The 15,092-nt window shown below is 50.6% G+C and overlaps 1 protein-coding gene across 2 annotated transcripts; it reads left to right on the top strand.

Annotated features, from left to right (window-relative positions):
- Positions 1-879: 879 nt before the first annotated feature.
- MTFP1 (mitochondrial fission process 1) lies at positions 880-4,288 on the top strand. 2 transcript variants are annotated; one of them, XM_084993708.1, is made up of 4 exons: positions 880-1,015; positions 1,779-1,906; positions 2,264-2,531; positions 3,708-4,288. In XM_084993708.1, the coding sequence occupies exons 1-4, from the start codon at positions 949-951 to the stop codon at positions 3,893-3,895; spliced, it is 651 nt and encodes a 216-aa protein (XP_084849834.1). In that variant the 5' UTR covers positions 880-948; the 3' UTR covers positions 3,896-4,288. The 2 variants fall into 2 exon arrangements, with proteins under 2 accessions (XP_084849834.1, XP_001929297.5); XM_001929262.8 differs by having other exon boundaries at positions 2,264-2,496.
- The last annotated feature ends 10,804 nt before the right edge of the window (positions 4,289-15,092 follow it).

Here is a 15,092-nt window from a genome sequence, read left to right on the forward strand (position 1 = left end):
ATAGAGACGCCTGAAAACAGGGCCCACAATAGGGAGTCTAGGATATTTATTTGATGATGAGCGCCTCCTGGATACACTGCATCAGCCCTGTGCTTACTGTTTTGGGTTATTGCAAAGACTCAAGGAAACTACAGCCAGAGCGCTTAGTGTACGCTCAGTATGTATTAGCTACTCATTTTTTTACAGACGTGGCTGACAGTTAATAGGCGGCACAACTGGAATTTGAACCCAGGACTGCCTGTCTTTAAAAGCTGTGTCTTTGTTTGCTGATACCCCAAAGGATTCAGAGTTTCACTCGGGTTCTCAACATACACTCCCTCAGTCTCATTTACTGAGCTTACCTTAAGAGCATGGGAACTAGAGCCTCACAGCCTGGAATCAAATGTCGGCTTCACTACTCAGCAGTCGTAGGACCCGGGAAAGTGACCAATTATTTCTATCTCTATTCCTCATCTGTAAAAGGAGGGTGGGGTTTATGCCTGGCTGAGGGGAGGGTTTAAAGAAGTAAGCCATCTGGAGTCTTTAGCCAACAGTCTGGCTGGCACTAAACTCGATAAATGATGAGTGTAATTCATCCTCGAAACTGCCCCAGGAGTAAACCCATCCTGTTTCCTATCTAACAAATAAAGTGACGTGCAGAGAAGTACAGACTCTTGCTCGAGGTCACACAGCTATGAAGCGTAGCATCCGGTATTTGAACCTGCGTCTCTTTGGCTCCAACACTACAGTCAGTGCTGAGAGAGGATCGCGCAACCGTTCAACCCCAGAGAAAACGTGATGAAAATTAATCTGTAAAACCCAAGCTTGGGAGGGGGGCGCCAGTGCGCGAGGGAATTTGCAGACGCTCCCTGCTGGTGGGGACCGCACGACCTGTCCTTCAGTCTGGGACCTTAAGCCGGTCCCGCAGCCGCAGACAGGAGCGCTAGTGGAAGCCGAGGCGGAAGCGTCATGTCTGAGCCGCCCCCGCGGGGGGCCGAGCGCGACCTTTTCCGGGACACGTGGGTGCGGTACTTGGGTGAGCACGGGGCAAGGGGCACGGCGACCCCCACACCACGTGGCTGGGAAGCAGGGGTTCCCAGACGCCGGTCAGGGACATGGCGAACGTGGGAGGGCTGTAGTTCTCATTCAGCCGGGGCAGAGACTGGGCTCAGAGAGGGTTCTGGACTGGCTCAAGATCACACAGCTTGGCCTGTCCAGCCCGGCCCTCACGGTCTCTGCTGGTCTGTCTCCCAGGTGGAAGCTGCAGCCCAAGTAGGTGGATGGGGATGAGTGGGCTGCCCCCTGTGGAATGACTGGACACTGGCTGTAGTCAGGGCACTTGAACTCTCATCTTGGATCAGTCGCTCTGACTAAGCTTGTTTCTTCCTCAGCAAAAAGGGATGAGCACAAGGTCTCTCTCATTGGGTGGTAGTTGTGAGGGTACAATGAGATAAGGTACAGAAAGGCCTGGCACTTAGCGAGTTCCCCGTCAGAGGGGCTGCCTTTAGTCTCTCTCACTGCCTGTCCCCCCAGCCAGCTCACATGCTTCTAGAACCCAGGCTATTAAGGCAAGTAGGCTGTGAGAATGGAGACAGTACTCAGCTCTCCCATAAGGAAAGAGTCCAGGTGAGCATCATGGGTGTCATTTTACAGGTGGGGAAACACTCACAGGAGTAAAGTCACTTTGTCTAAGGTCATCCAGCTACTGCTTAGCAGGCTGAGATAAGAACCATCTCCCTCTAGTGCCCTCTTGTGGAACAACCCAACCGCTCAGGAATTAAATATTCCTCCACCACCAGGCTATGCCAATGAGGTAGGGGAGGCCTTCCGCTCCTTGGTGCCAACAGCTGTTGTGTGGCTGAGCTATGGTGTGTCCAGCTCCTATGTGCTGGCTGATGCCATTGACAAAGGCAAGAAGGCAAGAGAAGTAAGTGTTAACCTGCCCCTCAACCCCCACCCCAGTCCACTCCCCTTGTGGTCAGTCTACAGCCTTGCATATGGTTAAGTCCCTTGTGGCACAGTCGAGTCCCCACAGCCTGGCCTGGTGCATTCCACACCACAGTCCTGCTTGCAGGATAGGCACCCCACCCCCACCCGTGCAGGTGACATGATCTATACTGAAGTCCTGTTTGTGCATGAGTCAACCTTCAGCCCAGAACCCAACACTAGTGCGGCTCTGTCCCCACCCACCTTCACTTCCCTCTCCCTGGTCCCTCCCATGCTCCTGTCTACAGAGTTTCCTGCTTCTGCCTCTGCTGGGTTATGTGTCTCTTGTACCTACCAGGTGCCAAGCCCTGAGGCAGGCCGCAGCACCAGGGTGACCGTGGCCGTGGTAGACACCTTTGTGTGGCAGGCTCTGGCCTCTGTGGCTATCCCAGGCTTCACTATCAACCGTGTGTGTGCTGCCTCTCTCTACATCCTGGGCACTGCCACCCGCTGGCCTCTGGCTGTCCGCAAGTGGACCACTACTGCACTGGGGCTACTGGCCATCCCCATCATCATCCACCCCATCGACAGGTGGGTGCCCCTCCCTGCTTCAGAAAACTCTACAGGTGAGATAATCTTTGAGAAGTGTGGGGTGTACCCACTTTTCACAGAATAAAAACAGCAGAGGCAGGGCCAGCACTTGGGGCTCCTGAGGTAGAAAGGACAATCTATGTCCTTCTTATGATCTGGCAGGCACTTGGGCAGTAAGGTGGGAGGTGCCTTGAGAGTATGGGACTGAGGACAAGTAAATTCCCAGAAAGAAAATCCAGTGTTAGAAAACAACCATAGGTAGCCAGAAACAGTTGAGTCCTGGAGGGGATGGGTTTGAAGTTTTGGTGACAGAAGCCCAACTGAAACTGGGTTAAATAAAATAGGATTGATTGTCTCATGAAACTAAAAATTCAAAGTTGTATTTCTTTCAGATATGGCTGGATCCAAATACCCAACTGATGTTATTAGGGGTCTGGATCTCTCTGCTGCCCTTCTTCCTACCCTACTCTGTGTTGGCTTCAGTCACTTTCCCTCTGTGGGAGCAGAGATGGCTCCCAGTAGCTTCCAGCTTCCCTCCCACCAGCTTAGCAACCCCCACGGGAAGCTGTTTTTTGTTTTTTGTTTTTTTGGGTTTTTTTTTTTGCTTTTTAGGGCCACACTTGTGGCATATGGAAGTTCCCAGGCTAGGGGTTGAATTGGAGCTACAGCTGCTGGTCTGTAGCCACAGCCACAGCCACAGCAACAGCAACACCAGATACTTAACCCACTGAGCCAGGCCAGGGATAGAACCTGCAACCTCATGGTTCCTAGTCGGATTCATTTCCACTGCGCCATAATGGGAACTCCCCCATGGGCAGCTTCTTAATAGTGACAGCAAAAATCCCGAAGAAGGTTGTCATTGGCCTCGCTGGGACTGGGTGCCCACTCCTGAGCCAGTTTCCCTTTTCTGATTGGCCAGGCTTGGATCATGTGCCTGCTCTTAGAACTAGAGATGGGGCCAATCCAGCCAAACCAACAGAGAGTGGGAGGAGGCATCTTTTCCCATGGGAACCTAGCTGACCCTGAGGTTCTTGTGAGTCTTTTACTCTCTGTCTGTTTTCCCAGTTGAACAAAGAGGAGGGTGATGGCTGCCACCTGGATGGCACTTGTGTCCTGAGTCCAGGAGTCCCTTCCTCAGCCCTGACCTCCCGCCTCCATTCCCCAGTTAGCATCCCTTGGTCACCTACTCAGGACTCTCCATTGCCCCACAGGTCAGTGGACTTCCTCCTGGACTCCAGCCTCCGCAAGCTCTACCCCTCAGTGGAGAAGCCCAGCTCCTCCTGACTCCACCCTGGTACCTGGCCTGTGGGTTTGCCTATTCCCTGTTCCACCTCCTTCTTCCTGCCAGGGGAAGTGGACACCTAGTTGCCTAGGGTCCGAGGCCCTGACACCTGAGTAGGTTTAAGTTGAACGGAAACTGAGAGATAATGACCTCAGAGCAGAAGCTGCAACGACTCATAGACAGGACCTGAACCCCATCTGCTTCCATGGAATCTGTGATACTGAGCCATAATGGATGCCGGGTGGCCCCAGCCCTATCTTTTGACAGGAAAGTAACATCCTCCCATGGAGGGTAGGGAAACTGAGGTGCAGACAAGGCAAGGAATATGGCCAAGATCACCCAAGCTGGGACCCAGGCCTCCCAATGGCTCAGCTGGGCCAGTGCATGGCAGTGCGGCTGACAGAAACACAGGAGTGCAGAAGCGGGGACCCTGAGAAGTGATTCGCTGTCTGCCCCTCCTGGTGCAGGGGCTGTCAGGGCTTGGCTGGCAATAAATCCTCAAGAAGCTGAGTTTTCTCCTTTTCTACTGGGGATGAGCAAGTGTGGTGATGGGGAGCAGGGCTGGGGGCCCTCAGAGTGGAGGCTGATGTCTCTGGCCACACATCACTCACACTGGCCAGCACTGGGCTGTCTGCAGATGCCTGGGATTCTGCCTTGGTGCTGCCAGCCTCCTTTGGGGAGGCACTGCCCTCTTTCTGCAAGTCTCCCCAAATACTCACACCACTGGGAGGGGAGCCTGTTGGGCAGATAAAACCTGAGCCTGACTCCAGCCTGCTTCTCCCTTAGTTCACCCCTACAAGGTTGCCTCTGACCTCCTCTGGGCTCCCTCCATCATTGTGCTAATGGCCTGAGCCTATTATCCTGTAGGCTCCAGCCCCAACTCCCCTGGTCCCTGTGCACATCAGCTGTGTGGCTTTGAGCATCTTGGTGAAGTAGGGGTAATGACGGAGATTCCCACATTGGCTTGTGAGGGCTGAAGTGAGAGGTCCAAAGCACCCAGCACAGAATGGGTAGTTGCCCCTCCCTGGCAGCCTAGTCTTGCTTCTACACTGAACCCTCCAGGGTAGGGTTGCTGATTATATCAGATAACATGATGCACAATTAAATTTACTTGATTTAAAGGACAAAGAGTACTTTAGTATAAGTAATGTCCCTAATTTCATGGAAAATATGTACACTGAAAATTTCTTCATTGCTTATCTGAAATTCACATTTAACTGAGCATCCTGTATTTTATCTGCAACTCTGCTCTGGGGCAGGGGTATGGGCATCATGAAGCTGGAATGCCTCCCCTAAACACTCTAGCCCTGTAGAGGTAGGAAGCTCTCAAGCCTGCCTTTTTCTTGGGCAGGTGACGAGGGACAGTTCTTAGTGACTGGGTTAACTCGATGCTCTCATTTGATGGGTGGGGAAACAGGTGCAGAGAGGTCCATGAGACTGGAGGTGTCAGACGCTGGGGTAAAAGCATACTGCTTTCCTGGGGTCTGAGAGGATGAGGCACACCCCTGCTGGCACTAGGTAGGGGGAAGTGACTTCACACACCAGGCCTGGTGGCCTTTGCCCTGGAGCATATGGGGGGTTGGATCCCCAAGCAGCCAGCTTCACACAATGCTCAGCACCACCACAAGGAGGCAGCACCTCCCAATGCACCCGCCTTGGCTGGTTCAAATCACCTCCAGGGTTATTGAGAGCATCTTAACTGAACTGCTCCTAGTGTACCAGGTTCTATGCTAAGTGCTTCCTCTGATGTGGCTCATTTACCTTTTAACCCTTTACAACCACATTGTGGTTGAGTCACTCCAACCTCCCCTGTCACCCCAAGTCCAGTGCTTCCTTGCCTACTGCCTTCCAGTTTACATGGCTGTTTACAGAGGCAGAGGCAGAGCTGACTCATAGGCTGTGTGACCCTGGACAAATTACCTAACCTCTCTGAGCCTTGGTTTCCTCACTGTACAATTTTCTGTAATGACTCTCTAAAGCTGCTATAAGGATTACAGGAAAAATATATGGCTTGCAAAGCAGTTGGCCAGAGTGGGGTTCACAGAGTTATTTAATCACTATTATGATTGCGGCAAGAGACATACTTCAAGAGCAGATAATTGGTAATTGTACCATCAGATGACTAACCTAGAGAGAAAGTATGCCAATTACATGGTTCAGGGATTCTGAACCTAAGAATTTATTCAGAGGAAATAATTGGATGCTAATCCAAAGATGTGCCTCTGAGAGTGATCGTTATGGTTTTATTTTTATGAACTAAAATCTTGGGCACTCTTCCAAGACCCAGTGCCTAAAGGAGCAAGCTTCTGAACTGATCCTGCTGGCGGTGGCTGAATCTTCCCAAGTCCCTCCTCTGTTCTGATAACCTCCCATGACTCCTGACAGCCCCCAGGATCCAGTCCAAACATCTCAGCCTGTCATTCAGAGACTCCAGGCCTTGACAGTCTCCTTTCACCGTGTAGTATCCTGCACCTGTTCTTTTCTCCCCTAACTCCTCGCCCTGCACAGGCAGCCTCTGTCCTTTTGCTCAGGCCATGCCACCTGTCAGGAATACCCTCCCCATCCCCATTTCCCTCTGTCCTCAGCCTTCAAGGTCCACCTCTAATGGTACCTGCTCCGTGAATCCTCCCCAACTTCTTCCCCCAGACAGAATCATCTTGATGCTCCTCCCTCCCCTTGGACAAGAGTCATCAAATGATACCCACAGAGAACACGGATCTTACTATGTGCCAGGCACTGTGCTAAGCATCAAAACTCCCGTAATGGCCTGTGTGGGAGGTGCCATCATTCTCCTCTTACAGATGAGACTGCTCAGTCCACTGTGTGGTGAGCCTCCCCTCAGCATTAACTCTTACAAGCCTTATTAAATCCCATGTGAGTGAGGCGGGTTTCAGAGCCTTTCTAAAATCAGAAGGCATTGCAGGCAGGTGGGCACAGCTGGGGAATGTGGAAGAGCTCAGCCTGGCCCAGCTCAGCAGTGCCCTACGCTCATCTGTGGGCTCCAGGTAAGGCTTGTTCCGTCCTCAGCCTCCTCTGGGGCAATTTAAGGAGGTTTGTGGTGGGTAAGCAACGCTTCTTCTCATTATGGCTGCCAGCAGGGGGCTTCTGCAGTCTGTTCTGGTTTTGCTTCTCGGTAAAGTCTGGGCAACAGGTCTCCCTTGTGAGCTGGTGTGGTGGGTGGAGGCCCTGCTTCTGCCCTCCCCACCCCTGAACTGAGCCTCCCTCTGCCAGCTGTGCATCTGGTGAGCCCCCAGATAACTGGATAATGTATCCCACCGCACCTGGCCTGGGCTACCAAAGGAGTTGGACTTGGCATCCTGGGGATACTGGGAGAAGGGGACTCCTTCTTGATGCCCTCCAACACTCAGCCCCTCCCACCATGCCCCCTTCCCCTAAAGTCCCTTGCTGCCTCCCCGACTGACATCCTAGCACACCAGAGTCCTGCATCACCTCTTTCTCTTCCCTGACCTTCACCCTGCGTCTGGGGAGCTTTCAGCTTTGTCCCAGGCTGAGCAGAAACTTCCTAGAAACCAGGGCGGAGTCGTAAGGTTTGAGTTCCCCAGCCACGCTAAACTCAGAGGCCCCCACCCTACCCCACCCCTGGCCTCTAGAACTGAGCCTGGCATGCAATAGGTGCTCAACAAAACAAACACTGACAACTGCCTTAAGTTCTTAAAGAAAATTCCTCCAAATCCTTTATATTCCTTGGTTTGCCCTAGGCCTCTGGGTCAAGATAATCCTTAGAGGCAGCATGGCAAGGTGGTCAGGAGCCCAAATGGTAAAAACCATTAGCTGGAGACTGTGGGGAATGAGTCTGTTTATACACAGGCCAGCTGCTCATACCGACACAAAGCAGGTACTTGTAGGGACGGGGTAAAGGTAAACTCAGCTTTAAGTTTAATACCTTTTGGTATCATCTGAATCTTGCCATATAACAACCCCAATCTTTAAATAGTCCTGGAAGAGCCATTAGTTAGGAGTTTCAATCTAAGTTCTGTAGCTGATAGCTGCAAGTAACCATGGGCAGATGGTAAGATCTTCCAGCCTCAATTTCCACGTCTGTAAAGTAGGGGCAGTTGTGTGGTTCGCATGGGTATATGGAGGAGCCCCTAGTGGCAGCTATGAGGATGCTCAGTGCTGGTTAAGCTTGTTTGAGCAGCATCTCTTTGTTCCTTCCACTCCTAGCCCCTCTAGGGGAAACTGCCCAGGGCCTGCCCTCCAGTCTGGCTGTGGGGAACTACTAGACCCCCTTCACCTGTGGCACCTTTTCCTTGGCAGGCCCCCAGCCCAGGCTGCTCCTTGGGCAGCAGACAGACAGCTTGGCTGCAGCTGGCCTGTCGTGGACCCTGCCTGGACCCCTCCAAGGAGGTCTCAGCCCTCAGGCCAGGTAGTCCTCCAGGTGTTGTGTGGTGAGTCCTGGTCTGGACTCATGTATGAAGGGAATGGGGAGTGAACCCCTGAGGGCTGCCCACAGAGGGCAGAATGTGGGCCTTGTGTACCACCCTGCACCTGGCCTCGGTCTTCTGTCCCTGGTGGGACAGGGAAGCACCCATTTGGTAGATAAGGCAGGGTAAGGACTGAAGTTCAGCTGCCTCTCTGAGCCTCTGTTATCCTCTCTGAAAAATGGGCATAACACTTCTAGGACCATCCAGGAAGGAATGGAACAATGGCTGTGATCTACCAGGCATGCAGTAGATGCTTGTTACAAGGTGGCCATGACTACATACCAGGAAGGTCTCTCTTCCCTCAGTGGCCTTGCTACCTCCCTATGTAGAAGACTTGTGGCTGATCCTAGAAGCTCGCCTCCAGCCAGTGCTAAACCGGGCCATGAAGCTCTACGTGGACCAGTGTGTGGGCTCCCAGAGCCGGTACCTGAACCACTCCCAGAGGATATACACCTTTGTTTTCAACCAGGGGTCTGTGGGCTGTGGGAGGTGGGTAGGAGATAGGGGCAGAGAGCTCAGCTCTAGTCTGGAGTCTCGCTTAGCTGGGCTGCTGGTGTAATCACCTGTAGACATCTGTCTTTTGCACTTGGTCATTGGTAACCAACTTTTTTTGTGCTTGGTCTGAACTTGCCAGGGTCTGAAGCTGCCTACCTGGGCTGAGTAGCTTGGCAGAGGATGGGCTGTTCTTCCCAGCCAAGGAGCAGGCTTGCTGCAGGGCCTCTGAGTCCTTCACTCGCGGCCGACTTTGTAATTCTGCCCTTTGCTCAGGCTAAACACATACGTCCCCAGATTCTAGTAATGGGGTAGACATCCTTTAACATGGTTTTAAGGAGAAAGAAGGTCCTGCAATGTGAGCCTCTCTGTGGCTTCCCAGGAAACTTATTTTGGCCAGTCTCTGAGGTGATGGTCCCTCTAGCCCCTTTGTCTGTCCCCCAGGTGCCTCTTCATAGGCCCTAGTTCTGGCCCTTGGTCCCAGCAGAATAATGAGATGTTGCAGTTCAGCGTGGAGGTCTTCATGCTCAACAGTGATATGGAAGAGGATGAGGTGAGGGCCATGCCCCAGGTGCAGCTGGAGATCAGGGAATTCTCTTCCTGTTACCTGATTCCCCTACCAGGGCTATTTTGGGCAGAGTTGGGGGTCAGCCCAGGAAAAAGGTGCTGGATCCCCAGTAAGTCTTCCGGATTTAGCAAATAAAAATTTTTTCTTTGTCTTTTTAGGGCTGCACCTGCAGCATACGGAGGTTCCCAGGCTAGGGATCTAATGGGGGCTGTAGCTGCTGGCCTACTCCACAGCCACAGCAACGCCAGATCCGAGCCGCATCTGCGACCTACACCGCAACTCACAGCAATGCCAGATCCTTAACCCACTGAGTGAGGTCAGGGATCAAACCAGCATCCTCACGGATCCTAGTCGGGTTCATTAACCACTGAGCTATGATGGGAACTCCTAGCAAATAAACATTTAGGCATTCCAGTTAAACATGAATTTCAGATAAACAATGATTTTTTTCTTTTTTTCTTTTTTTTTTTAGGTCCGCACCCGCAGCATATGGAGGTTCCCAGGCTAGGGGTCGAATTGCAGCTATAGCCGCTGGCCTATGCCACAACCACAACAACACAGGATCTGAGCTGTGTCTGTGACCTACACCACAGCTTGCAGCAATGCTGGCTCCCTAACCCACAAGCAAGGCCAGGGATAGAACCTGCATCCTCATGGATACTAGTCAGATTCTTTTCCGCTGAGCCATGACAGGGACTCCAACAATTAATTTTTTAGTTTAAATAAGTCCCAAATATTACATGGGATATATATGTGCTAAATTTTTAAAAAGTTAACTGAGTAGCCCGTATTATCTGGCAACCCTCACCCCTGAGAATGGCAGTGGGATAGGCATTGAGAGCTGGGACTCAGAACCCAAGGCTATGTAGAACTCCACTATCACGTCAAGTTGTAACTTAACCAGCACCCCACGGCAGAAACTAGCCAAGGGTTCCAAACTGCCCTTGTTCTAAACCAGGGTTACTGCGAGGAAATTAGAAAAATTGGGAGAATTTTCTCTCCCTATTATGGGCCGGGGCTGTGACAGTCACAGGCTGGCCTGGCTTCTCCCTGCAGTGCCCAGCTGGATAAACGAGGCATAAGGTAGTTCAACACAGGCAGTTGTGTTGGGGACCATGGGAGCCCAGGAGGAGATCCTTCTGTGTATATATCATCTGCTGGACAAGCTTCTGGGCTTGGAGGAGACCCTTTGAACCTGGCTGTAAATCCTGTTTTTACACCACCATCTCATACAGGTGAGTGTTCCCTTTTCCAAGCTGTGGGACGGCAGGGAAGCGCCTTCCTCATTTTGCTTTTCTGAAATGGAAATGTGAGCCACCCAAATGTGCAGGCCCTAGGTTCTGGAAGCTGGGTATTTAGGAGAGATGAAAGGCCTCAGCTAGATCTGAACCCAGATGCTTCACTCACATCATGAGAAATCCATATCCTGGAAATGGAGGTGGACTTTTCTTGGTACAGACAGACCAGGGAAAGGAAGGTTCAGAGAGGCCAAGTGACTGTCCACCATCACACAGCTAATATGGCCACACTGGTATTGGGATCTGGGGAAGGACCTCTCTCCTGGGCAGGCTGTGGCCCCTCTACTCTCCTGACTGTGCACATCTTTCTGTCTGCACTATTGGCAGCTGGCAGCTGATAAACGGGAAAGCTCAGTGTGTAACTGCTGTGACTTTTGGTTATCCTCACCCAAAGAAAGGATATCACCATGCTAAAGGGGGAGCAGGACCAAGTTGGGGGGATTTGGGCTTGTGTGGCAGATGGATATCACTGAATCTGTTGTGGGTGTGGGCTCTGGGCTTGGGGGTAGACAAGATGCTGAGCTGGGGGAGGGGAAGGCCCTGAGGAGATCATGGCTTGGGAGGGGTCACCCATGGGCTGGCCTGTGACCTGTACTGCCGCTCTGTCCCATGGGTGCTTTGAGGAAAAAGCTCGCCTGTGACAGTGCACTAATAGCCCCCCTTTTACCAAGCAGGTATAACAAGCAAATATATAACCATCAGAAAATCCGGATACTTCCTAAACTTCCTACAGCTCAAATTATTGGGGTTTTTTTTTTGTTTTGTTTTGTTTGTCTTTTTAGGGCCAAACCCGAGGCACATGGAGGTTCCCAGGCTAGGGGTCCAATTGGAGCTGTTGCTGCTGGCCTACACCACAGCCACGGCAATGCCAGATCTAAGCCATTATCTGCGACCTACAACACAGCTCCCGGTAACACTGCATCCTTAACCCACTGAGCGAGACCAGGGATTAAACCCACAATCTCATGGTTCCTAGTCAAATTCATTTCCACTGCACCATGACGGGAACTCCCCTTGCTCAAATCACTGTTAAGCAACATCTCAGTGAGCTATATTTGGGTGGCTTTGTTATATATGTACTTTAATATAATGGTCTAGTTTCTGTATACTCTATAACATGCTTCAATAATACACTACAGGATGTTCTGCTGGTCTGATACCTCTTTTATATTTGTGATGGTATGATGATCCATGGAATGGAGGGAGGTACTGTAACTGAACCAGTACTGTGTGAACAGATATTTGTGTTCTTCAGTTATTTTCTCTTAGAGTTATTTTCACCTACTATGATAGGTGACCCCCTCACTGCCCCCAGCCCCCATTTAGTGGAGTGATTAAGTTATACATATACACACATCAATTCTTTCAGATTCTTTCCCCACGTAGATTATCACAGACTATTGGGTAGTTTTCTGTGCTATACAGCAAGTCCCCGCTGGCCAATCATTCCATATACCTCAGTGTGTATATGCCAGTTCCAAACCCCCAGTCCATACCTCCTACCCCCTACCTGTCCCCTTTGGTAACTGTAAGTTTTTCAAAGTCTGTGAATCTGTTTCTGTTCTTCAAATAAGTTCATTTGTATCCTTTTTTTAGATTCCACATGTCAGTGATTTGATGTTTGTCTTTCACTATCTGACTTTCCTTAGTATGATAATTTCTAGGTCCATCTATGTTACTGTAAATGGCATTATTTCATTCTTTTCTATGGCTGAGTAATATTCCATTGTATATATATGTACCACATCTTCTGTATCCACTTCTCTGTTGATGGACATTTAGGTTGTTTCCATGTCTTGGCTATTATAAATAGTGCAGCAATGAACACTGGGGTGCATGTATCTTTTCAAATTATGGTTTTCTCCAGATAGATACCCAGCTGTGGGATTTCTGGATCATATGGTAGTTCTCTTTTTGGTTTTTCTGAGCAACATCCATACTGTTTCCCACAGTGCTTGCACCAATTTTCATTCCCACCAACAGTGTAATAAGAGAGTTGCCTTTTCTCTGCACCCTCTCCAGCATTTATTGTTTATAGACTTTTTGATGATGGCCATTCTGACTGGTGTAAGGTGGTACCACACAGTAGTCTTCTTTGGAGAAATGTTTGGATCTCCTGCCCATTTTTGATTGGGTTGTCTTTTGGATATTGAGCTGCTGGTGTTTGTATATTTAATCCTTTGTTGGTTGCTTTGTCTGAAAGTATTTTCTCCCATTCTGTGGGCTGTCTTTTATTTTGTTTATGGTTAGTAAGTCAGCTCTGAGCCCCACCAAGGAGAGCTGGGAAGCAGGGGGCCCTTCAGAACACAACTGAATCACCTTTTGTATACATACAATAAAGTTTTCTCTAGCACTCTGGTCTTGCTTTTGCTCCTCTGTCGCTTGTGTGTGTTGATACCATGTGTTGGGGGACAAACCTGACCTTACTGGTGTGATGTGAAAGCGGAGTCTCTGCAGAGGCTGCTACAGTGCTGGGTTCCTGGGGAAGAAAGTGGATCTGGTGCCTAATTAGCACCAGCACAGAAGGTTTCCCTGGCCTGGGGTCTGCAGGGTAAGTGGCCCAGACTTTCAGCCTCAACTGCCAAATGTGACCCCTCTCTTAACGAAAACAGCCTGCCGATACCATCTGTGCCTCCCAAGGGCAGCTGGGGCCTTTCCTTCTCCATCTCTTCCTGGGATTTCTGGAAACTGGGATTTAACTTCCCTTCTTATAGAGTGGGGAGGCTACAGGTCCTGTTCTTCCTGCCCTATGGAGTTTGCTGACCACTGCTGGAATTGGGTGGGGTCCTTTTCCTTCCTCATATCACCTCCTGGATGCTCAGAACTTGAGCAAAGCGTCTGGCCCCAGGGTGAGACTGGAGGCCTGGAGGCCAGGAGCCGCAGAGCTGCTTCCCACTGACTGTGTGTGTGGAGGGGAGAGGGTTTGCCTGTTTGGGCATCAGCAGATACCGAAGGGCACATTTTGGTTCTCAGCTTTAGCCCTAGCCTAGGCTCTTGGTACCCATCCCCTCGCCCATTCCCACCTCATGTAGCAAGTCCCCTCTCTGCTCAAAATGGGGGCTGTGAGCTGCAGTAGGAGTTTGGACAAGTGCAGATAATCCAACAACACTGTTTATGGCAGCCTCAGCCCCAAGGATGCAAAAGTTCCACTCCTCATCCTCTGTCCCTGCTGCAGCAGGGCAGAGGGGCCTTTCCCTCAGGAGACAAGGGTGAGACACTCCACACCGTCTTCCATGCTACCCCCCCAGTGCTGAGCCATCCTCCCCATTACATCCTTGCCCCAACTGCGGGTACTGCCACCATCTTCCAAGAGTGTGAGCCCATCTTCTCTGCCTCTCCGTTTCTCCCTCTCCTTTCACCCCTTATTTGTAGGATGGCCAGATAAAATACAGAATGCCCAGTTAAATTTAATTTCGGATTAACAATGAATACATTTTAAGTCTGTCCCAAGTATTGATTTTTTTCCTTCTAAATCTGACAACACTTTCTTCTTTTCCTCCTTCCATTCTGCACCCACTCTACCTCCCTGCTCCTTCAGCCCCCAGCTCAGAGTCGGCAGTCTTGTTCTGTTCTGGCAAGTTGCTGCAGTAACGTGAATTAGTGGTGGGGGGAGTGTGGCTTTAGCTCCATTCCTATTTCTGCCACCCATGGACTGAAGGGAAGAAAGCTAGTGCCTTTTGGCAGTTGCTTCTCATCTATAATATGTGTCCATATTTGCAGATGGAAAGTACTAGCTGCTCCTGAATGTTTGCTTGATTTTTCTCAGAGTCAGGGTTTCTATTCTGCCCATGTGGGCTCACCCCAGCCAGCTCGGCCCTCAGCTTATTTCCAAGGAATCTCAAGTCCTTTGGTTTCCACCCATCCACATTCTCTGTGAAATCCGGCTCCTCCTTGATATTCCTGTTAAGAAACATGTCAGGACCTGGGGTTCAAGTCAGAAGCTCCACCTCCCTGACTTGGATCAGGAACATCCTGGAGCCCTGATGTGTCCAGTCATGGTGGAAGTCAAGGAGTCATGTTTCTCAGAGGCCATGTGAGCGGTGGACTAAATGCAGGGCTTTAAAGCATAAGCCCTATCTACTCTGTTCTGAGTTTCATTGGATGAGCTGCTTACTTAACACTGTGTGTCTCCACTGTTCTGGCCACCCAATGGGCATAAGACCTCCTCCACCCACAAGCTGGGACTGGAGAAGGTGACATTCAGGACATTTCCTCTGAATGATCTAAGACAGACAAATCATTCCTTCTTTTCTTCTCTGAAAAAGTAGGGTCTTGGGAGATGATGTTATGGGGCAATTAAGAGCAATGTCTTTGGAGTATAAACAAACAAAACCTGCGTCTTAGATCTGTCACTTAAGAGCTGTGTGATGTTGGGTGACTTCACCTCTCTGAGCCTTAGTTTCCTTATGCATAAGTGGCCATGACACATGGCCTCAGGGCAGGCATGAGAGTGAAATCAGTGAAACTCATAAAGCACTTGGCACTGTGTGTGGTACACAGAGAGCACTCAC

This window comes from Sus scrofa, chromosome 14 (genome assembly GCF_054392235.1).
Source record: "Sus scrofa isolate SSC_HxYL_T2T_F1_AM1 chromosome 14, Sscrofa_HxYL_maternal_Yorkshire_Landrace_v2.0, whole genome shotgun sequence".
NCBI lineage: Eukaryota > Metazoa > Chordata > Mammalia > Artiodactyla > Suidae > Sus > Sus scrofa.